The following is a 25,233-nucleotide window of genomic DNA, read 5'->3' on the forward strand; positions in this document are numbered from 1 at the left end:
GCTTATTAATTTAGGTCTTTGTATAGGAGAAATAAAAGATACACAAATGGCCTAAAATATTAAAAATAAATATTTACTGAATAGTTATGTTCCCAGCATTATACTCCATACTGAAAGATGATAGAAACTAATATAAGTAAAAGGCATTTAAAACTTTTAACATAGACACTAACACTTTTATGTCTAAATAAATTTCATAATCTTCAACTGTAGATACTTTGGGAGGAATTATTATGGCCTAAAGTGGGTGCAGGTGTCAAGGAAATTAGAATAAACATGGGGAGTTAAGTAAGATGACCTTAAGGAGCAGGCAGACTAGAAACTAATGGGAAACTTTAATTCTGTGAATCTCTCATCAATGGAAATTTACAGTGAGAAGCCAACCTAGAAGAGGATATGGTAGTATTAACAGATAAAAAGTGTAGGTTTGGTTGATAACATTTTAAAAATCTCTGTTGCCCTTATTATTTTTAAATATGCATTTGTATAATAAATACATGGTGCTTTTTTTACTGTGTCAGTCTACTCTCTGCTGAATGCCTCCCTACAGAACATATTACTGTCTCATTTGAGGGCAGTATGAACTCTTAGCTTAAAATGAACTCCTTTCACTGCTTACTTAACATAAGTACTGCTGCTCTGTCCCTCATTTTTTTAATTGCTGGAACCATGAGTTTAAACTAAAATAATTGTTTGTAGTACAAAGTTTTGAACAAAGGCTATTCATTTTTACTAACTTCCAGTTTCTACTATGTACTAGTAAATTATATTACTTTTTCTTCTAAATGATAGATATTTCCGACTTAAGAGCAGGATTCTGGAAACATATGAAGGAAAAAGTTGGTACTCTGCCTTGAGATTATAAAACAGGAAACTATGAGAGATGATCTAAACCTACAGGAACTAAAAGGGTGGTGAAGCAGACGAGAAACCTTAGAATTTCCCGTAAACTTGAATGTTTGGATAGTTTTGTTGGAAAAGTTTAGTTGTTCCTGTTGCCTAATTTTTTTCAAAACATAGTGAGTTTTCAACTTCAAAGGACGGGTCCAAAAAAATTAAGACAATAATCTTGAACCTATCTTTTTTTTTAAGTGCTAGCTTTTGCTGATAGATTCTTCTCAAGCTAGGGTGAGTCTTTCCTACGTGCTCCCTCCTTCTGTCTGCTTGTTTCCCCACCCACTGGCTACCCTCAGAGATGAACATTATGCAAAGCCTAATGCAAAACACAAGTCTTCAAGGAACACCTAATTATCTCTTTCCCTCAGAGAATCCAAGCAGATCTGCTTCAGTCCTGAAGCTGATAGTCCTGACTCCAGTTGTCCTCAGGCTCCCAGAGGACATTCTGGATCATTTCCAGAATCCTACTGATCATTTTCAGATTCTCTTAGGGATCATACTTGTAGGACTTCACCAGAGCAGACACAATCCAGTTTGAAATATAGGCTGAAGCCAATTCAGAAGTAGTGTATATATGACTGAAAAGGAGTATTCCCTATCCTCCATTCCCACCATGATAACTTGAACATAAAACTATTACCTGCAGGGCAAAGACTGCCTAGAAACTCACTGTCTTCCAGTCTGTCAATAAACTGAGGGAGCAAAGCTCACTTGCAACTTCTCTAAGCAAAGGATGCATTATTAGGGGCAACAGATTACTGACTCTCTAGTTAGGGAGGAAAACTCTCAGCCCTTTTCTCATACTAACACATTTAATTCTCACAGCAATCTTTAACGTGGTAACTATTATACCATTTTATAGATGAGAAAACTAAGACACAAGTTTATACAGGTAGTAAGTGGCAGAGCCAGGATTTAATCTTAGACAATTTAGTTCTAGCATTTATGCTGCTAATTACCATTCTTTTCTTCCTGGGAAGGAGAGACTGAGTTGATTGAGGGGCCAAGTGTTACAAGGATAGATATTCAGGGTGTTTTGTGCATGCGTGTGCACGCACGTGTGTGTGTGTATAAAATTACATGATCCAGTTTGAATCTCTGATGATATTTTTAATCATGTTACTAACACTGTATGCTTAAAACTGCAAATAAACTTATGGCACTGTTATTGAATAGAATTCGTTTATCTTCTGGCAGGTGACTTAATGATAATACCAAGTTCTGAATTGAGGATACAAATTTGTAAGTGTATTATTGACTTTTATCATGCAGAACCACCAAAGAAGCATATTACAGGTAAAGTTTTCAATAGTCTTTCAGTAATAACTTATGTCTTTATAAAACAGAACAGTCTTTCTCATTTCTCTTTGAACTTGGAAAGACAGAGTGGGATCATAAATGCAACACATCGGGCTTCCCTGGTGACACAGTGGTTAAGAATCCACCTGCCAATACAGGGGACATGGGTTCGAGCCCTGATCTGGGAAGATCCCAGATCTAGGCCACAACTACTGAGCCTGCGCTCTAGAGCCCGCAAGCCACAACTACTGAAGCCCACGTGCCTAGAGCCCATGCTCTGCAACAAGAGAAGCCACCACAATGAGAAGCCCACGCACTGCAACGAAGAGTAGCCCCCACTTGCCACAACTAGAGAAAGCCCACACGCAGCAATGAAGACCCAACTCAGCCAAAAATAAAAAATTAATTAATTAATTAATTAAATTTTAAAAAATAAATAAATAAATGCAACACATCAAAACAGTTCTTTTGGTAGTCTCAAACTCTTCAGTCATTTTAAACAAAAGAATTTATGTATTTTTTTCAACTTTAGATTTTTATTCTGATGCTAAATATAACAGAATTTTTAAAGTCATACCCAAGTTAGTTTAATTATAATTATTACTATTAATGTTATTTAATACTGTTGATAATATTATTTATTATTTTCTAACATTTATAATTATTCATAATATCTGTCCCACCCAACTAGATGTTAAATTCCTAATGCTAATAACATTCTCTACCATGTTTGGAAAAAGAGTTCTGCATGTTATAGCTAAGGGATCATAATATATAATGATAAAATGAGTCACACTGAAATGGGTGGTATCAAGATAGAGGGCACTTGCAATGTAGAGGATATAATATTACTTAGGACATACTTCCTACCTTCATAGTTTCTGTAATTCATAATCAATCTAGGAAAGGAGAGAAGATATAAAATACAGTTTTAAGTTCTATGTTCCTTTAGATAGGTGGCAATAAGACTGGTAGAAAAGAAAGCTAACTTATGAATAGGGAAAAATGGAGGACATCTGAAGTAGAGAAATAAGTAAAGAAATTATTAACTGTCAGATTTGAGCTATTGATGAGATAAACAGGAGGAAGTGTTTGGTAGATAGTAGACATTGGATACTAAAAGCAGAGACCAGAAATACAGGTTTGGAATTCACCCAGAGATGAAAATTGAAACCATCAGGGTGCTTGAGTTTTCTAGGAGATAAAGCATGTAAGTAGCAAGGGACCAAGAACAGCAACATGGAGAATGCCCATATTGAGATCTAGGGAAAAACAAAACAAAACAAAAAACAATCCAAAGAAACTGGCAATGAAGGAATGTTCAGAGAGGAGGAGGAAAAGCTAAAGACTGCCATGTCTTGTGTGCCAGTGAATGAAATGTTTGATGAAGGAAGTAGTGGTCTCAGTGTCAAATACTGTAGAGGCTTCTGTAATTGAGGAACGAAAATGCCAACTGATGTGATATCTGAAAAGTTGTAGTTCATTTTTGGCAGATCTATTGACATAAAGTGGTCAAGGCAGATACAGGACTAAAGAATGAGAAGATTGTGAGAAGAGGCAGTGAATGCAGACTTATATATTAAAATCAGATGGAGAAGAAAAAGGAGGAAGATGGAGAACAATTCAACTGGTAGCAAAGTCAAAGAAGATATTTGGTTTTGTTATTATTTATAATTTTTAGGATAGGGAAAAATGAAGTTTTCCCCTATAGGCAGAGGAATAAGAAGCTAGTACATGGGAAATTGGAGGGTGAAATTCCCAAAGAAGGCATGAGAGGATGGAATTAAGAGCACAAGCTTAGGGTTAACCTAGGCAATATATACACAGTCTTTTTAAGATAGAAAGAAAGGGAGACAAATGATGTATAAGATATGACAGAGGAGTCAAGGTGCAGAGAAGTGAGGTTGATCTTAATTTGACCAGGCTCTGAAAATTGGGAATCTTAGGCAATGCTCTCACTAGCTGTCACACAGTTGGTTTCAGGTGATGGGCATGGCTGGATAGCTGGGACCACAGCTGAAAAGTCCTCAGTAGAGCAATTGTAAGAGATACAGCCCCGGAGACAGGAATCAGGTCCATGGGCCTTAATATTACTATATCCTTCTGTAGAAATGTAAACTCAATATATAAAGATACAGTAAGTATAAAGTACATTTTGGTTGGTCCTTGCATATGACAGGCTATTATGCAAATAAAATCATGATTTGGGAAAATATAGAATGAGAAAAGGCTTACAATAAAATCTTTAGTGAAAAAAAAAACTTTAGTGGCTGCAGTTGAATGTAAAATTCTGCATATAGTATATTGTTAAAGTTATATGCATACATTAAAAATATCAGTAAGAGAGATACCAGATCTACAATAATCTGTAACATAGTAGCTGCTTAATAGATATCTATTGATCAAAAAAAAAGAAAGAAATATACCAGAATGTTAAGGTTGTTCTCTCTGGATGGTGAAATTATGCAACTTGTGGTTTTCTCTTTATATTTTTTAAATGCCTAAAGTGAGTAGCTAGGGCCTTACCATAGAGAACCCATCACAGGAATGGACAGGGCCTTGTCCAGGGCTAAAGATCAAATTCAGAAAGACAAGACAAACTGACAGACATCTCAGAACTATGGCAAAGTTAAAGAATCTAGTTGGTCTCAAAAGTCAAGAAGTCAAGGAGGTAGATAAGTATATCACTAAGAAAGAAAATAGCTGTGTCTCATGTGAGCAGGTACCTTCTGCTGTGTATTTAATCTCTCTAGTTGAGTGTAGTTGGTCAGGTACCTGTGCAGCTGTATTAAAGGAGAGGTGGTGTTTCTCATAGGTGCTACAGCAGAAGGAAATTATTATAAGACATGTTGCCAAGAATCAAACTTCCCTAAAATACCATTATATTCACTAGCATTTATCAGAACAGCATTATATTTTCACCTCTTATTTCATCACCAAATTACATAATTATGGTCCCTTGAAAGCACTAAAGTAATGTATTGAGTTGAATAGTGAAAACATTTAGTATTTGTAATCATGCCATTTTCCTTTATGGAAAGGTATATCTAGAGAAAAGAAATATTGTTCTTTTTTAGAATTTAAAATATGCCTCCAACTCTGCGGTCCTATTTCAAATGCTACACCAGGGATCAGCAAACTGTGGACCCCAGGCCAAAACTGGCCCTCTGTAAATAAACTTTTATTGGAACACAGCCATGCCCACTTATTTTTGTATGGTTTATGCCTGCTTTCATGCTATGGTAGCAGAGTTGAGTATTTGAGAGAGAAATCTTATAACCTGCAAAGCCTAAAATACTGATACCTGGCCTTTTATAGAAGTTTGCCAATCCCTGTGCTATACCATTTTAACATGCCATACACTTTTTTAAAGTTTTTGTTGTTGCTGTTGTTTAACGATAAATTACTCATTCTTTTGTTTAATGTAGATGATTACTATGTGAAATAATTGTACATTTTTATTCACTAATTGTTGTTAGGTTACCAGCAGGCTAGTTCATCATATAAGATTAAAATGGCTGAAGTTGGAGGATTGGCAAAAACAATGGTCCAGTCATTGGCGTTGCTTGAAAATCAACTTGTTGAGAAACTTTGGGTACTTAAAGCTCTACAGCATCTCTCAGCTTCTGGTTTGTATATTATTGTACATATTTGAACACTTCATTCTCAACTATTTTTGTTTTTATCTAATAATGTCAAGACTGTACAGTATAAATAATTTTAAAATTTATTTTCAGAAGTTAATTGTACTTTAATGGTGAAAGCACAAGCAGCCAGTGGAATCTGTGCTCACCTCAATGACCCAGATCCCTCTGGACAGCTTCTATTTCGTTCATCCGAAATACTTTGGAACTTATTGGAAAAATCTTCAAAAGAAGAAATCATACAACAGCTTAGTAACTTGGAATGTTTGCTGTAAGTTTATGTGGTTAGATAGGAACTTTTAACCTTAAAACGATAGCCAGTGACATAACTAAAATTTTTTTTAAATTTGTGTTCAGTTAGGCTTCTGATTCATGTAATGGCTATGTTTCAGGACATTTTTTTGTACCATGGTATAAATGCATCTGCACAATAACAAGTCTTTTTTTTTTTTTCTATGTGGAAGGCTTTTAAAGTAGCTTGTTAACAAAACTAAATTATGTCCTTGAGCATGTATAAAGTAAAATTAGATATTTAAAAGAACTATTTCATTTGTTCATTCAGTAAACCTATTTTTGAGTACTTACTGTCTTCCAGATACTACAGTAAGCATTAGCAATAAAATATGAGTGAGCCATTAAGTTACTTATTCATATATTCATCAAATAATTATTGTCTGCTCTGTGCCAAGTTCAGTACTAGGCTGTGGAAATACAACTGAAAACAATACAGAAATGGTCTCTGCTTTCATGGCACTTGCATTATGTTAAGAGAGAGAGAGAAGTATATAGGCAACTAAAAGAGCACATACTAAATGTTATGAAAGAGATTACTGCAAGGTCCTTCACGTTCTCCCAAAGATGATGGATCAGCACAGTTTTGTTTGCAAGCGACTGAACCCCCAACCCAACTGATTTAAACCGAATAGGAAATTTTATGGGCTCATGTAACTACAAAGTCAAGGATAAAACTGGTTTCATGTGCAGCTGTATTCAAGGCTCAGCAAATATCAGGACTTGGGCCCTCTTCATCCCTCTGCACTATTTTCCACTGTGTTGGCTTTAGTCTCAAGATCCATATGGTAAGACCTACGAAGTCTAGCTTCACATAATCACAACCCCAAACCAAGCAGAAGGTAAGACTTGCTATTCCAAAAGCTCAAAGAAAATTCTTCTAATTGAGTCCCTGTTGACCCTTAGTGGTCTGGTGTTGGCCATATGCCCATTTCAGAGTGAGTTACAGTGACAGAAAGAAGGAATGCTCTAACTCGCTTCCTTTTAGTTGAAGGCAGCTTCATAAGACCAAAAGTGGGTAAAGAGTGAATGCCTAAATAAAAATAAGAGTACTATTATCACAAGAAGGGCAAGTGGCTCCTAGAAGATAAAGCAACAAATGCCCATTGTACAGGGAACCTGACCCAGACTTGGAGAGTTAATCAGCACTTCCTAACAAACCCTAATCTGGTATCTGAATGATAAACGTGACTTAGCAACACAAGAGTTCTGCATGCAGAGAGCATCCTAGACAGGGGAACAGAAGTGAAAGAAGAATTTAGCAAAATCAAAAAACTGAAAGAAATTCAATATAGTGAGAGCAAAAAGTACAGGGTGGAATAGTGAGAGATGAAGCCAACAATGTTAGCAGGGACTGTAACATGAAAGGCCTGATAAGCCTTGGTAGGGAGGTAGGGCTTTATCCTAAGAACAAAGAAAAGCCTTTAAGTATCAGTAATTTTAAAAAGGAAAATGACGTGATTGAATTTTTATTTTAGAGCAGTCACTTTGACCACCATGTATGGATTGGACCGAGGGATTCTTATCTGGTCCCTCAGTGAACTAGAGGCAGATTTGTAAAGATAGAAAAGATTAGAAATATTTTGAAATGAGTAGTAAAATGTAAAAAGGGAGATTTTGTTGGTAGACACTTAGGTGGTATTTCCATAGAAATATGGCTTTAAAGATATGATTTCACTTTTTAGGGCTTTGAAGAAAGTATTAAAAAATCTGTTTACAAGAGGTCTTAGTCATTATGATCGTCAGCTTAGAAATGACATATTAGTGATCACAACAATTATATCTCAAAATCCTGGAGCACCAATGATTGTAAGTATGAATCAAATTGCATTTTAATTCTAATTGTGGAAGTGGTGGGTGTAGGGGGAGGAGGGAGTCCTGAACTGTGTTGTAACATTTATGTACTTTGTTGTAATGCCAAGTTATATTGTAATGTCATTATGGTCACCAGTATACTTGCACTCTGCCAGTTCTTCTTTGCATCCCTTTGGAAGCTTGAGATCCTCCTCATGTATTATAATTTACTCACAAATATAATTTACTCATCTGGGCATAAGACCTAAACAGACATTTCTCTAAAGAAGACAAACAAAAGGCCAACAGGCACATGAAAACATCCTCCTCATTGCTAATTATTAGAGAAATGCAAATCAAAACTACAATGAGGTACCACCTTACACTGGTCAGAATGGCCATCATTAAAAAGTCTACAGAAAAACAGGGACTTCCCTGGTGGTCCAGTGGGTAAGGCTCTGTGCTTCCAGTACAGGGGGCCCAGGTTCAATTCCTGGTCGGGGGTCGGGGAACTAGATCCTGCATGCATGCCATGATGAAGAGTTCACATGCCGCAACTAAGAGGTCTGCATGTCACAACTAAAAAGATCCCGCATGCCGCAACTAAAGATCCAGCATGCCCCAACGAAGATCCCATGTGCTGCAACTAAGACCTGGCACAGCCAAATAAATAAATATTAAAAAAAAAAAGTCTACAAAAAACAAATGCTGGAGGGGGTGTAGAGAAAAGGGAACCCTCCTACACTGTTGGTGGGAATGTAAATTGGTGCAGCCACTATGGAAAACAGTATGGAGATTCCATAAAAAACTGAAAATAGAGTTGCCATATGCTCCAGCAATCCCACTTCTGGGCACATATAAGACGAAGCTATAATTTGAAAAGATACATGCACCCCTGTGTTCATAGCAGCACTATTTACAGTAGCCACTATTTACAATGACAGATGAATGGATAAAGAAGATGTGGTACAGATATACAATGTAATACTACTCAGCCATAAAAAAGAATGAAATAATGCCATTTGCAGCAACATGGATGGACCTAGAGATTATCATACTAAGTCACACAGAGAAAGACAAATACCATATGATATCACTTATATGTGGAATCTGAAAACGACACAAATGAACATATCTATGAAACAGAAACAGACTCACAGATATAGAGAACAGACTTGTGGTTGCCAAGGGGGAGGGGTGGGGGAGGGAAGGATTGGGAGTTTGGGATTAGAAGATACAAACTATTATATATAGGATGGATAAACAACAAGGTCCTACTGTATAGCACAGGGAACTATATTCAATATCTTGTGATAAACCATAATGGAAAAGAACATGAAAAAGAATATATGTATAACTGAATCACTTTGCTGTACAGCAGAAATTAACACAACATTGTAAATCAACTAGACTTCAATAAAATTAAAAAAAAAAAACCAGTCATGGAATTTATACGGTACAAATGGGGAAAACGTCCTACATAGCTTCCTAGTCAAGGTTGCAATGTGTAGGTGGGCCTATGTTTCTGTGGAAGCCCCTGGTCAGTCAATAAATTCTCATCAGCATCTTTGCAAACATTCAGGTGAATTCCATGAATGTGAGTCAATAGGAATAACATCTTCACATTTTAAAGAAACCATATGGATCTTAAAGTAGTAGGAATATAGAGTTGCAAGCTCAAAAGCCCAAGGTTTGTCCCTATAAATTCTCCCTAATGTACGAAGTCCAACTAGGATATCTCTGTCAGGAATGAGTTCCCTCATGCTGAAATGTTTTCTGGTCATTCTTCAGGGCTTTTCATGTTAAGTAGGAATTGTTTGTTGTCTCTTGACCAAACCTTTGACATATTTGAGAGTGGTTGGGGTCAGGGTGGGGAGCCAGGGGGTGTTTAAGAAGAAAAGCTGTTGAAAATAACTATTTTCTTCCCTTCTTTCATCCCTTGAAGGTATAGATAATGAATTACATAAGTAACTTTTAGCAGTACATTTTGGGTTCTTACCAAATTTTAAACAGTATCTTGTAAAATATTCATAGAATAATGTAATATATTTCTAAGAACCTACAGAAGTAAGTTTAATATTAAATAAATTACAAGTTTATCTGGCTATATGCTTTTATTTTCTTGATTTCATCCCTTATTATTAGTGCTTTATGAACTCAAATGAATGACAAGGAGAGTCTGATAAAAAATACCTACATATTAAGTAAATATGGGCATCTGTAACTTAATTTCCATATAATTAATTCATCTTTCTGTTTATTTTGTGTATTTATATTAGGAGTGTGGCTTTACCAGGGATTTGATATTATTTGCAACCTTTAATGAAGGTAAAAACCATAAAACTTTCAACTTATAATTATCTTAATGAGTCATATACCATTTCAGCTTTTATTTTACTCTTCCTTTTTTTTCCCTCTCACAGTTAAAAGCCAAAATCCTTTGGTAAAAGGTCTTAAGTTTTCTAATTCCTATGAAGATTTTGAGTTGAAGAAATTGCTATTCAATATAATTGTGACCTTTTATAAAGATTTATCTACTATACAGGTAAAAAGTAATCAAAATAAAAATTAAAATTGTCTCACTTTGTAGTATAACTTTTTAAAAGCCATGGCTACAAATCTTTCATCAGCCCATATATTTACCATAGAAGGTAACAAACTCATATTCACTGGAATTTCACTTTTTCAAAATTTCTCTTATCTATTAATGAACAGTGAATTTACCTAAATTTAAACCACATAAACCAAGGAAAAGCAGGAGAACCGTGGAGATTTATCTATATATTTAGAGCTCCTGAATAAGAGAACATAAACTGAAAGAAAATCCATATAGGCCCACCCAGTCTAATAGTCTATCTTTGACCATAGTAATGAGGGATGATTTAATGCTGGAGGAAATTGCTCATCTCTATACCACCCATCTCAAACTGTATGAACCTGCTTTTTCTCCACACAAATCTAACCTTCTTATGTACATATTTTTATTACCAATGAATTATCTTAATACTTTATATCCTACATAAAGCATGGTGTAATTTGAAGAGCACTGGAAATGAATTTCACTTCTGTCTTATCGCCTACTAGCTGTATGTCCTTGGCAAAGTCACCTAAACTTTCTGAGGCTCAGTTCTTCCTTCTGTTGTGAGACTGAGATAAGGGCTTTGTAAACTATAAAGCAACAGAAAAAAAATACTACTTACTAACAATTCCATTAGTTTAGTTATTACTGCATTAATTGAAATTTCATTTTAGTCTTAAAACTCTTTCAAGTTCCAAGGGAGGATTCATTCTATCAATTTCATTAGTGGTAATATAAACGTGGTATAATATGGTGGTTAAGGCTTTAGTCAGGTGGAATCCAGTGCTGTCGCTTTCTAGCAATGTGATCTTGAATACATAGTTTAGCGTCTCTAAATTCCAGTTATCTCAACTTCAAAGTGGGGAAAACACCTATCTCATGGAATTATTATGAGGATTAAAAGAGCTAAAAACAATTTTTTTTGGTAATGCCACTTTGAAGAATATACTAAAAAATGCTCAGAAAAAAACTGTCTTTACAGTTATAACTTTGTTATTCATATCAAAAATGTACACTCCAGGGCTTCCCTGGTGGCGCAGTGGTTGAGAGTCTGCCTGCCGATGCGGGGGACGCGGGTTCGGGCCCTGGTCTGGGAGGATCCCGCGTGCCGCGGAGCGGCTGGGCTCGTGAGCCACGACTGCTGGGCCTGCGAGTCTGGAGCCTGTGCTCCGCGGCAGGAGGGGCCGCGATAGTGAGAGGCCCGTGCTCGCCACAACTGGGGAGGGCCCTGGCACAGAAATGAAGACCCAACACAGCCAAAAATAAATAATAAATAAATAATTAATAATTTAAAAAAAAAATGTACACTCCATAGAAGCTAAATGTATTTTCTGAAATGTATAGAAAATCATTCAATAGAATATGGTTTATTATTATAGTGGAGTATTATATAACTATTAAAATGACAGATACAAAGATAATAAAATTTACACTATAGTTTATAAACCAATTTTATTTGACAACAAAGTCAAATGGCACAAAGACTGATAAGCTTCTTAAAGCACTACGTGAGCAATGGAATCAACTAATTTTTTTCCTGTCGCATGTTTGTGTTTGTGACTCAGTAATGGTAGTGATAATAAATACGTGTACTGTTATTTGCAGTTCACAGAGTATTTCAAAAAAATTATCCACTTACTACTTACAGCAGTGCTAGAACTAATTGTTATTCTTGTTTTCTCAGTTCTAAATCTTGTGCTCTTTCCATGTGGAATAGTAGAAAATTTAGAAAAATTCATAGATATTATTGTGAAAAAATCTTTCTAGAATAATGCCAGATGAAAAGAAAATTGAATAGAATATAGCACATGGTGTGTTACTATCTTGTGAACCATAAATATATACCAATCAGAATCAGCTGTAATATTAACTTGATTGTCATATTATAATAGCTTTGCATTTTTGTTTTATTTTTATTGACATCATGGATTCAGTACAGTTTTAAAATTCTTGGCGTGTAATTAACTATGGCTTGTGACCTGACTGGTATTCACTGGATAGAGTATTTGTATAAGTTCTGTTGCCTATGATTAAAAATAGCCATAGTCTATTATCATAACTTCAGCCAAAATTGATTTCTTAAAGTATATATACAATTGAGTCTCTGAAATATTTCCTTTAAGAAACAAAAGTAAGGAAGACAGAAATAACCACCAGTTTATTTACTCTAAATTTTCGACTCCTGTGGTTTTATCATAAGCGGAGGTAAACTGCATATATAAGCAGCATAGATTAAAAAAACTAATACTTATTTTACATTATTGTTAGCCATAGAGTGTATATCCCAGAAAGGGGGATCACAGTGAACTGTTGTTATTAGTGAGTTTGGTTTTGGGTTTTTTAATTTTTTAATTTTTGGTGCTTAACATAGCTTGGAATCTTTAGGAAGAAAGTATTTTGAAATGATCATCAATAACACATCAAATTGGAAATCTTTTATTAAATTTTCTTAGATTAAATAAAATTGTTTTAATTATGTTTCTAACATAGTACTTTTTGCCCTTTCTCATAGCTATTAATTGATGGCAAAGTTATTTTGGCTTTGTTTACCTATGTTAAAAAGCCTGAGAAACACAAAATAGTTGAGTGGTCTGCAGCACAGTATGAAGAATTACAACTGCATGCAATTGCCACTTTGTCATCAGTGGCTCCTTTTTTAATAGACGAGTACATGTTGTATCAGGGAAATGCTCACGTCCTTGCATTTTTAGAATGGTGTGACAGTGAAGGTAAGTGGCCTTTCAGATTCCTGTCAAAATTCTAATCTACATATTTCAACTGAATGGCGGTGTAGAAAAAGAAATACAATTAAAAGGAGAACTAACAATGTAGATCTGGCCTTCTGTGATTTTAATGTGTTTAAATGCTGTTTTAAGGAAAAAAGCCTGAGATTTCATTTATAGTCAGACATTAGTAAATGTTAGCTATAGTTGATGCATACCTTTCAGTAAAAGAAATCATTCATATAAACTGATTTAAATTTTTATATTATCAGGCCTATCCAATAATTATACTGTCCTGTAATATTTTAATTAGTCATTCAACAAATATTTATTGAATGCCTACTAGTAACCATATATTGTTTTAGCTACTAACTAAACATTTATGTTCAAAATAAATGAAGTCCATACCTTCATGGAGCTTCAAATCTAGATCTCTAGCCACATGTAGTCTGCCAAGTTAGCAGAGCCCTAATTTGTATGAATATTTCATTTCAATTCTCATAATTCTTAGAAGGGAAATAAAAAGTACATTCTTTTTAAAAAAAATTATAAGTAAGATACTGTATTTTTCTCTGGTAGTAACTTTGCTCTGGAAATAATTTTGTATGGTACATTTTCATTAGATCAAGAATAGCACTCATCCATGAGGGAGAAAAAATTATAGCTTATTTTTATTCTCTAGTTTTTAATATGCTGAGTTACTAAATTTAGTCATGTTAAATTACTGTGTATTAAATAAAACAATTCTCCTGTCTCTCCTTTATATTATTTATGTTTACAGAAGTCTATAAGGCAAAAAAAGGAAATGCTTCCTAACAAGAAGAAGCCTGATAGCTAACAGTTATTGAGTACTTACTATGTGATAGGCCTTAACCCCCTCAGCAGTATTAAACCATTTAGGCCTCACAACAAATCTAGGAGTTATAGGTTCTATTATTAGCCCTGTTGGTCAGTGGGTAGAACTCAGTCAGAGAAGTTAAATAACTTGTTCCTTGCCACATAGTAAGTGATTTAATGCAGGCAGTCTAGCTCCAGAATCCACATTTCTAAAGCTATACACACTACTGAGAACAGTATTTTGAACTTTTTTTTTTTAAGCATTAAACAAAAAGCTACTTCTAAAAGAACCTTTCACAGAAAGCATATTATAGCAAAGAAAGAGAACTTGCCTTGTTATTTATCAAGACTGACCATAAAGCTATAGTAATTAAAATTGTATGGTACTAGACCAGGCATAGACCAGTGGAATGGAATATATGGGAGGTTGGCATCATCAGAGATGATATTGCCAATCAATGAGAGAAGGATGGTGCTCTGGCAGTTGGCCCTCCGTGTGAAAAAATAAAAATTAGATCCTTTCAGCTTGTTTAAAAAAGTCAATTGCAAAATGAATTCAAGCCCTAAATGCAAAAAGTTAAACTGTAAAAATCTTAGAAGAAAACATGGGTAATTATCTTTATGATAACAGGGTAGAAACAGACTTTTTAAATACAGAAGAGCTTAAACTATAAAGAAGATTATTAAAGATTATTAAATGTATTAACTACTGTAAAACGGAAATATCTGTATGACAAAATCTGAATAAGATAACAATCTATAAATTGAGGGAAGACATTTACTCACCACTCTGACTGATAAACGATTAGAATTCAGGTTCATAAAGAACTCCTACATATCAAAAAGAAAATAACTCAGTAGAGAATAGGCAAACAATAGAGATTGCCAAGAAAATTCTTCAAAATTTTTGGAGAAAATCTCAAACTTTCAAAAAAAATTAAAAGACACTCAACCCCACCAGTAATCAGAGAAATGTAATTGCTCTGCAAATTAAGATAACAATGAACTACCATTTCACATTTAATAGATTGGGAAGGGCTTCCCTGGTGGCGCAGTGGTTGAGAGTCTGCCTGCTAATGCAGGGGACACGGGTTCGGGCCCTGGTCTGGCAAGATCCCACATGCCGCGGAGCAGCTGGGCCCGTGAGCCACAACTACTGAGCCTGCGCGTCTGGAGCCTGTGCTCTGCAACAAGAGAGGCCGCGATAGTGAGAGGCCCGCGCACCGCGATGAAGAGTGGCCCCCGCTTACCGCAACTAGAGAAAGCCCTAACACAGAAACGAAGACCCAACACAGCCAAAAATAAAAATAAATAAATAAATTAAAAAAAAAAATAGATTGGGAAAATTCTATTTCTTATACATTGTATCCATATAACCACTTTGGGGAACAATTTGGCAACTTTAATAAAATTCCATGTGGGTATACCCTATATGATTCTGGTGTCACAGGCGAAACACTTCTCAGTGGGAACAAGAGGACATGAACTAGAATGTTCATTGTAGCAATTTGTACTAGTGAATGGATAAACTGTTATTTATAAACTGGATGTGGAAAGCAGTTAAAACTGAGCGATCTAGATCTACTTGTAACAATGTGAATAATTTTAAAAATACAACGTTGAGTAACAGAAACAAGTTACAAAAGATACATACAATAATGATACATTTGAGTAAAATTTAAAAACACATATTTCTGTACTGGAAATAGAAAGAGGAGGGGGATGGAATCATATTTACTTCTCTAAAAAAAAAAAAACCCTGAAGTATGACAAAATTTTAACATCTCTTTAAACTTATATAGATATAAAAGATGTCTAATCTAAATTTCTTGATGTAAAGTAACTATTAATATTTCCCTACAGATTCCTTCTTTAGTCATGGGAACAGTTTTCATGGTACAGGTGGCCGTGGAAACAAGTTTGCCCAGATGCGTTACAGTTTAAGACTCTTGAGAGCCATGGTCTACCTTGAGCATGAGACCATAAACAAGGATCTTTGTGAAAAGAGAGCAATTCAGCAACTGATAGGTAAAAACGTAACATGTTTGTGTCCTGATGAAAGTAGAATGTTTATGAATTAGAACTTTTGTTTGAAATGTTTTTCTACACATTTATTTTGTCCTATAGCTGACAAACTCCTGAATATTTTCTTGATTTTTGTTTCATACTGTTGCTATAAATTAGTTTGTCTTTACTGAAACATCATGGTCACTTATCCTTTAAACATTTGTTTACTTAATTCAGATACCGTTTCATTTAGGATTATCTTTATCTTTTTTTTGTTTGTTTGTTTAATGGGCTAGTGTTATATTTCACTCTTCTAGGAGTAAGATCACCACTTTTTGGCCAGGCCTTTTGGAGTCATTTTAAAAGAGGATAACATTATATTTTCCAGTGTATTTGACATTACCGGAACACTGGTACGCTGGTGTATACAGAAATGTACATAGGTTTTCTGATGTGAAATATCAGGATATCCTTAATTTTCAACTTAAAGAGTTGACTGTGCTAAGTCACTTTATCTCCAACATACATACATGCGAGTTCAGTGTAAAATTCAGAACACCTAAGCAAAAGCTTTCTACCTTTTGTTATTTAAAAAATAAATAGTTCTCTGGCCCTAATCTTTCCTGACTTTGAGAAGTAAAAGCTATATTTGTCATATGCGTGTTCAGTGACTGCCTCATGAGTAGGTGATATAATTTGCTGGATGTCAATTAATTACAAATGCTTACTCAAAAACTCTTCTACCTGTTCAGTGCCTGCTCTTCCATCATTAGTGGATTGGGTTGGTGCCCTCTAATAATAATACTAGTAAGCAAAATGAGGATATTGAAAAGGGGGCTAGGCAAAAACATTCACTTTCTTGATGAGCTTACTGGAGGATGACCAAACCTGAAAGTAGATTTTATCACTTCTGTGCACATTTCATGATACAGAACTCAGTGTGAAGGCCCCAGCCTAACCGGATGAATACAATTTTCCATATACCTAAGAAGAAGTCTTAATCTTACCTGGGTAGCAAGTGGGGAAGGGAGAGCAAATAGCAAGGGTTCTTTTCTTCTTAGGACCTTTCCCTTTAACTTGAAAGAAGCTGATCTTTATTATGTGAGTTCCTAGGGGCAGGAACCTTCTCTTACAGACTCTAACAGAGGCTCTATAGTAGTAATAAGCTCAACAAATAGTAATTGCATTGTAAATGTAAATGTTTATACACCTGTTGTGTAGGCACTGGTGTCATAAACATGTATAGAACAGAACTCTCAGGACCTTGCCTTAATGAAAACAAAAGGAAAGATGTATGTCATAGAAAGATAGCATGTGTTACCCTGCACCGTTAGTAAGGCACCTAGTGAGTAATACAGAGAGTAAATGCCACAGGGTAGTCTTCAAGGCTGGGCAATCTTAACAAGAATCTTTATGAGTTAGGGTGTGAGGGTAAGGCTGGATTCAAGAGGAAAAATATATATATATATAGAGAGAGAGAGAGAGATGGTCTTTCAAGCAAGGGGACAGCATAAACAGAGACATGAAGCCAAAATATACATGATGATGTGTTCAGAGCTAGCTTAAGTGGAGTCAAAGTTCTATGAAGACAAATAATATGAAATAAAGTTAATTGTCTAGTCAGAGGCCAAGCAATAAAGAGTTTTGAATGGCATACCATAATAGAGTTTGAACTTCATTCTCTTTAAGCATGGGGAGCTATTAGTGGTTTGGATTAGGGAAGTTATATGTGCAATGCTACTTTAGAAAGAGGAAATCTGAAAAATATATCCAATGGTTAGAATAGAGCAAGGAGAGGGTAAATGTAGGGAGTTAAAGGATACCAAAATATTAAGAAAATAATTCAGTATTAACATAACATTTATTACAGACAACAGGGAAAGTGACATCCCTGTACACAGGTAGGAAGAAGAGGAGATAATCTAGAAAGGAGAAGCAGATGCAAGGCCAGCCAGGTTGGATTCCTAGAAGGTGTCCTAAAAAGGGAGCATAGGCCCTCTGTCCATGGCGTGCCTCTGCCCTGGCCTCCAGCATGCTCACCTAGCCTTCTAGACTCTGATCCTTCACCTGTAATTCATCCTAACAGGACCAAGAATTGTCCCTTCAGGGCCAACAGTGGAAATAGGCTGTGATTTCCATGGCCCTTTTACTTTGAAACATAGCTCCACACCTTCCTGCTAATGCCAGTGATCCCTTAGTAACTGAGGAAAAATGACTTTCGTTCCTTATACAAAGCTTAAAGGAAAAGTCCTTTTTTGAGGCAAAATTTTATTGTGAATGACATTCCATCAATGTAAGTGGCTATTTTCAAGTCTTTTAAAATTTTCATTGGAAGGAGAGCTTTTAAAGAACTTGGGAATATTGCTACCTAAGTTGTTGAAGATGCCTTCGAGTAGACATAAGGAGACGATGCAGAAAGAAGTAACAGGAATAGAAAACGTACTTAGGGATGTCTTCCACCTTTGCTTAAGATTGACCCTGTTGACCACAAGGACAAGAAGAGATGAGGCAAGCTATGATCAGGCATTTTGGTCATATATTTGCAAAGGCACACATCTTTGCCTCATGAAACTGCATATTTTTAAACAGTTTTGTTTGCTTGGTGAAGTATCAGGTTGTTAAGGGCTTCTTTTAATGACACGCCATTAATTATGTACTAGAATTTCTATATATATGGGGCTACTGATTGCATTGAGAGCCCAAAGAATCCATTTATCATCTTCTGTCTACAGCTTCTAGGAAACCATACAATGAAAATAGCCCTTTTAAAAATAGTTTTTCTAGTTGAAATTTTATAAGAAAGAATTTCAGAACAGTAATTGATCAAAATAAAAATACAATGTTCAATAACTTTACATTCTTTAACTCTTTTCAAATCAGGAATCTTTAAAAATACAATAAGCAAGTATAATGATAAGGAAGAGGCCATTGTTTTGGAAATTCAATCTGATATTTTACTTATTTTATCTGGTCTTTGTGAACATCATATTCCTAGGAAGGTATGTATGCCTGTGAATCAAAGTTTTGTTCAGATCTCTCAATCACATAACACTATGAACTTTTTCTTAGTAAATGTCCATAAATGTTGGTGTTTTTTTAATCTTATGAAGATTTAATATTCTTTTTTTTTTTTTTTTAAAGGATTTTCTTATTTATTTATTTATTTATTTATTTATTTATTTATTTATTTATTTTTGGCTGTGTTGGGTCTTCGGTTCGTGCGAGGGCTTTCTCCAGTTGCGGCAAGCGGGGGCCACTCTTCATCGCGGTGCGGGGGCCACTCTTCATCGCGGTGCGCGGGCCTCTCACTATCGCGGCCTCTCCCGTCGCGGGGCACAGGCTCCAGACGCGCAGGCTCAGTAGTTGTGGCTCACGGGCCCAGCCGCTCCGTGGCATGTGGGATCTTCCCAGACCAGGGCTCGAACCCGTGTCTCCTGCATTAGCAGGCAGATTCTCAACCACTGCGCCACCAGGGAAGCCCCCTAATATTCTTTTTTAAGCGTATAATTACATACAGTAAAGTATATAGATCTTAAGTATATAGTTTGATAGGTTTTGACAAATGTATGCATCCATTTAACCCATATCACAATTAAAATATGGAATATTTTTATCTCCCTGTAACATTCTTTCATGCCGCTTAGCAGCCATGCCCCCACTTGCCTACAGGCAACCACTTTTCTGATTTCTATTCCCATAAATTAGTTTTGCATATTTTTTAACTTTATATGAATGGAATCACATGATTATTTACTCTGTTAGTTCTGGTTTCTATCAGCCAGCACCATATTTCTGAAATATATCCATGTTATTGCACGTATCAATAATTCATTCCTTTTTATTGCTGAATAGTATTGTATGAATACAACAAAATTTGTTTCTCTATTCCCTTATTGATAAACACTTACGTTGATTCCATTTGGGACTACTATGTTTAAAGCTTTAATTAACATTCTTGTACTAGTCTTTTTGTGGACATAATGCTTTCATTTCTCTTGGATAAATACCTAGGAGTGCAACTAATGGATCATAAGATAGGTGTATGTTTTGAAGAAACTGGCAAATAGTTTTCCAGAGTGGCTGTACCATTATAAATGATGTTTTGGGTTTGAACTGGGTTCATACCTAAAACTAAAAGTTAGAAAAAAGAGCTTAATTCCCTTTGATCTTTTCAATGTCATAGCAAACTCTGAGTCTCAGAGATTAATAACTTAAATAGTAAGACATAGATTTGGAAAGATAAAAATTAAAAATTATGAAGGTTTCAATAGAGTGATTTGAGGGAGAGGCAAAAAAGAACAGTAAACACATACTTAGCTCCAAGCTTTGGTGGAACTTCTTATATTCTATCACCCTGCACCTGTGTTCTTCTGGAAAACACTCATAGTCTTGCTTACTGGGAACCAGAACTGAATGACAAGACAATAGGAAAGGTACTTGGTAACAGACGAATATTAATTGGTGATAACATCACATAAATTATTAAAGGTTTTAACTGCTATTTATAAATTTATTTCTCTCTTGGGAACATTGGAAAATCTTCCATGATAGAATTTTAACCCCTTAAATTAGTTGTTGCTATCTAGTACTCATCTGACATGATGTTAGATTACATTCATTACAATGTGGAAGAAAACCATGGGACAAGCCTTACGGTTTATTTTTTTTTAAAGAAAGAGAAAGGGAAAAAATATAAAGGGGCATTAAGCTGACATGTTGATTGATATCCTCTCTAAAATGACTAGCTTTACAATAATTTGTCTTAAATTCCTGAGAACAAGTGAGTACAAATTTGAAAAAAAAAATTGTATTACAGTACTATTTTCCTAAAAATGTTGTTGTTATTTTTCTGGTAGAAAAAGTTTTAGGGGACAGGATGAAATGGGAAAGGAAAGGATTATTTATTTATTTCAAGAAATAATTTTAAATAAATCTCTTAGGAAATTTTTGGAACTGAAGGAGTGGATATAATTCTTCATGTAATGAAAACAGACCCCAAGAAGTTACAGAGTGGATTAGGCTATAATGTACTTCTTTTTAGTACATTGGACAGCATTTGGTGAGTATTACTGTACCCATGTTAGATAGAATCACAGTAAAAGAAAATTACATCTTTTGGTAGCTATGTATGCCAATTTTCTTCCCTCAAAACTACAGCAGAAAGATAAGCCTTTTTCTTTTCAGTAGTCCAGAAATGACACTTACCAATATCCTTTGGAAAGTAGTCTTGTCCATCACTCAAATATAAAACCATTCTTGTATCTAAACTTAAATCCTTGTTTTTTGTGATTTGAATGCATTCCATTTTTCCCTGGCCTGGGAAAACACAAGCATCTACTATTACTCATACAGTATTCTTCTTATTCTTGAAGACTGCTGAATTCCTCATTCATCTTATCTTAAAAAGTTGAAAACCAGTTGATTAGGAATTTCCTAATCAATATTGTTTCCCAAACATTTTAGCATTCCAAAGGGCAAATATATATATATACTACTTTTCTTAACATTAATTTATGAAATTTTGTCTTGGGGAAAATTAGTTGAGTTTCCTATATCATTAACACTTAACACATTTCTTCTATTTGGGTGGAATTCATGAGAGCCACACTATAACACATTAGTTCAAAAACAAACAAACAAACAAACAACTCATGACTATAGACCAAATGGACCTAACAGATGTATGTAGAACATTACCAATAACAGCAGAAAACACATTTTTTCCAATCACTGTGATATTGTGATTTATAATTTAAAAATATGTATTTGGTCCATTTCTAGTACAGAGCTCCTAAAACCCTTGTAATTTCTTAATTAATAAGAGCAATGCGAACATCTTTTGTTTACAATATTTGGTCTTTTATCCTCAGTTCCTATAATAGTTTCAGAGTAATAAAGATGAAAGTAGTATCTATTGTTATTCATAACAAGCCCCTTTCGACTACATCTGAGTTTATGTTAGTGAGGTGAGTTTTGGAAAGCCCCTAGATAACCACAGGATGGGAGCCTGGTTGCCAGGGGAACTAACTATATGGTTAATTAAAGGGTTGTAACTTTCAGCTCCACCCTCAACCTCCAGGGAGGGGAGAGAGGCTGTAAATTGAGTTTAACCATCAATGGCCACTGATTTCATCAATTACACCTACATAATGAAGCCTCCATAAAAATCCTAAACTATGAGACTGAGAGAGCTTCCAGGTTGGTGAGCACTTGGAGGTGCTGAGAGAGGGCATGGAAGCTCCATGCCCCTTCCCCATATACCTTGCCCTAATCATCTCTTCCATCGGGCTGTTCCCAAGTTGGATCATTTTATAATAAACTAGTAATCTAGTAAGTAAACTATTTTCCTGAGATCTGTGAGCTACTCTATAGCTGGTTTATCAGAAGCACAGGTGACAACCTGGACCGGAATTTAAGGTTGGGGAAGGAAAGCAGCACAGTCTTGTGGGACTGAACCCTTAACCTGTGAGATCTGATGCTAACTCTAGGTAGATAGTTTCTGAATTGAACTGAATTGTAGGACACCCAGTTAATGTCCACTGAGAATTGAAGAATTTGTTTGTGTAGGAAAAACCTACACATTTGGTGGCCCTAAGTGAAGTATCTAGAGTAGTTTTGAGAGGAGACACAGAGTTTTTTTTCTTTTTTTTTACAAACACAAATGGAGCATTCTCTAGGGTAGATCACATGTAAGGTCATAAAACAAGTCTTGACAAATTTTAGAAGACTGAAATCATTCCTTTCTGACCACAACTGAATACAACTAGAAATCAATAACTAAAGGAAACCAGAAAAACTCACAAATGCATGGAAATCAAACAACATACTCTTGAACAACCATTGGGTCAAAGACAAAAATAAAAGGGAAATTAGAAAATTTCTCAAGAAAAACTAAAATGAAAACACAACATACCTAAACTTACGTGATACAGCAAAAGCAGCACTAAGAGGGAAGTTTATAGTGAAAAATCCCTATGTTTAAAAAGAAGAGTCAAATATCCTAACTTTACACCTCAAGGAACTATAAAACAGAACAAACCAAGCCCAAAGTTATCAGAACAAAGGAAATAATAACAACTACAGCAGAAATAAATGAAATAGAGAGTAGAAAAACTCAACAAAACCAAGAGTTGCTTCTCTGAAGAGATAACAAAACTTTTTTGAAAACTGACAAAACTTTAGCTAGACTAAGAGAAAAAGAGAGAAGACTGAAATAAAATTATAAATGAAAGAGATCACACAGATAACACAGAAATAAAAAAGATCATAAGGGACTATTGTAAACAACCATCTGCCAACAAATTGGACAACATAGAAGAAATGGATAAATTCCTAGAAATATACAATGTACTGAGACTGAATCAAGAGGAAATAGAAAGCCTGAACAGACCAATAACAATAAGGAGATTGAATCAGTAATCAAAAACCTCCCAGCCAAAAAAGCCCACGTCCAGAGAGCTTCACATGTGATTTTTACCAAAAATTTAAAGAAGAATTATTCTGAAAGGTAGGAGAACAGGGAACACTTCCAAACTCATTTTATGAGGCCAGCATCACCTTAATACCAAAGCCAGACAAAGACATCATAAAAAAGAATTGGGAGTTCCTTGGTAGTCCAGGGGTTAGGACTCGGCACTTTCACTGCCGTGGGCCTGGTTTCAATTCCTGGTGAGGGAACTAAGATCCTGCAAGCCACGCAGTGTGGCCAAAAAAAAGAGAACTACAGCCCAATATCCCTGATGAACATGGAAGCAAAAATCCTCTAGGAAATATTAGTAAACTGAATTCAACAGCACATTAAAAGGATTATACACCATGACCAAGTGGAATTTATCCCTGGAAAGCAAGAATAGTTCAATATATGCATTAGTCAATGTGATATACCACATTAATGTGGTATATCACAAAAGGACAAAAATCACATAATTATCTCAATGTATACAGGAAAAGCATTTGACAGAATTCAACACCCTTTCATGATAAAAACTCTCAATAAATTAGGTAGAGAAGGAATTTACCTCAACACAATAAAGGCTGTATATGAAAAGGCCACAGCTAATATCACACACTGAATGGTGAAAAGCTGAAAGCTTTTTCTCTAAGATCTGTATCAGGCAAGGATGCCCACTCTCACCACTTCTACTCAATATAGTACTATAAGTCCTACCCAGAGCAGTTAGGCAAGAAAAAATAAATAAATAAAAGGCATCCAAATCAGAAAGAAAAAGGTAAAATTATCTCTGCAGATGACATGATCTTATACGTAAAAAACACTAAAGACTCCACCAAAAAACTGTTAGAACTAATAAATGGATTCAGTAAAGTTGCAGGATACAAAATTAACATATAAAAATCAGTTGCATTTCTATACACCAATAATGAACTACTCCAAAAAAAGGAAATTAGGAAAACAATCACATTTGCAATTTCTAAGTATAAAATACTTAAAAATAAACATAACCAAGGGGTGAAAGACATAGTGGTACAGCCACTGTGGAAAACAGTATGGAGGTTCCTCAGAAAATGAAAGATAGAACTACCATATGATCCAGTAATCTCATTTCTGGGTATATATCCAGAAGAATTGAAATCAGGATCTTGAAGAGATAGCTGCACTCTTATGTTCACTGCAGCATTATTCACAATAGCAAAGATACAGAAACCACCCAAATGTCCATCAGCAGATGAATGAATAAAGAAAATGTGGTATATACATACAATGGAATATTACTCAGCTTTAAAAGAGAAGGAAATCCTACCATTTGCAAGAACATGGATGGACCTAGAAGACATTATGCTAAGTGAAATAAGTCATTCACAGAAGGATTTCTCTTATACATAATTTCTCTTATAAAAGGCATCTAAAATAAAAGTGTAGAAGTAGATAACAGTATGTAGACAGTGGAATGATGGAGTGAGGGAGGCATGAGGTGTTATCATTCACCAGGTATAATGTTATAGTCATACAAGATTAGTAAGCTCCAGAGATCTGCAGTACAACATATTGCTCATAGATCTGCTCTATAATATAGCAGCTATAGTTAAGGTAAGGTATTGTGTACTTAAACATTTGTTAAGTGCATGGATCTAGTATGTTCAGTGGTCTTACTACAAAAAAAAAAAAATACCACAAAGGGATACAAGGAAACTTTTAGAGGTGATG

The 25,233-nt window shown here is 35.2% G+C and overlaps 1 protein-coding gene across 3 annotated transcripts in view; it reads left to right on the forward strand.

The window, feature by feature from the left end:
• Positions 1-25,233, forward strand: part of CFAP69 (cilia and flagella associated protein 69) — a 72,809-nt gene that overhangs the window by 24,681 nt on the left and 22,895 nt on the right. For all 3 annotated transcript variants that reach the window (XM_057549742.1, XM_007195805.2, XM_057549741.1), the window contains 10 exons: positions 2,095-2,193; positions 5,676-5,825; positions 5,934-6,111; positions 7,817-7,940; positions 10,205-10,253; positions 10,349-10,470; positions 13,016-13,232; positions 15,927-16,091; positions 18,951-19,069; positions 21,011-21,129. In XM_057549742.1, coding sequence (XP_057405725.1) covers positions 2,095-2,193; positions 5,676-5,825; positions 5,934-6,111; positions 7,817-7,940; positions 10,205-10,253; positions 10,349-10,470; positions 13,016-13,232; positions 15,927-16,091; positions 18,951-19,069; positions 21,011-21,129 — 1,342 coding nt within the window. The remainder of the gene's footprint in view (positions 1-2,094; positions 2,194-5,675; positions 5,826-5,933; positions 6,112-7,816; positions 7,941-10,204; positions 10,254-10,348; positions 10,471-13,015; positions 13,233-15,926; positions 16,092-18,950; positions 19,070-21,010; positions 21,130-25,233) is intronic.

Source organism: Balaenoptera acutorostrata, chromosome 7 (genome assembly GCF_949987535.1).
Source record: "Balaenoptera acutorostrata chromosome 7, mBalAcu1.1, whole genome shotgun sequence".
NCBI lineage: Eukaryota > Metazoa > Chordata > Mammalia > Artiodactyla > Balaenopteridae > Balaenoptera > Balaenoptera acutorostrata.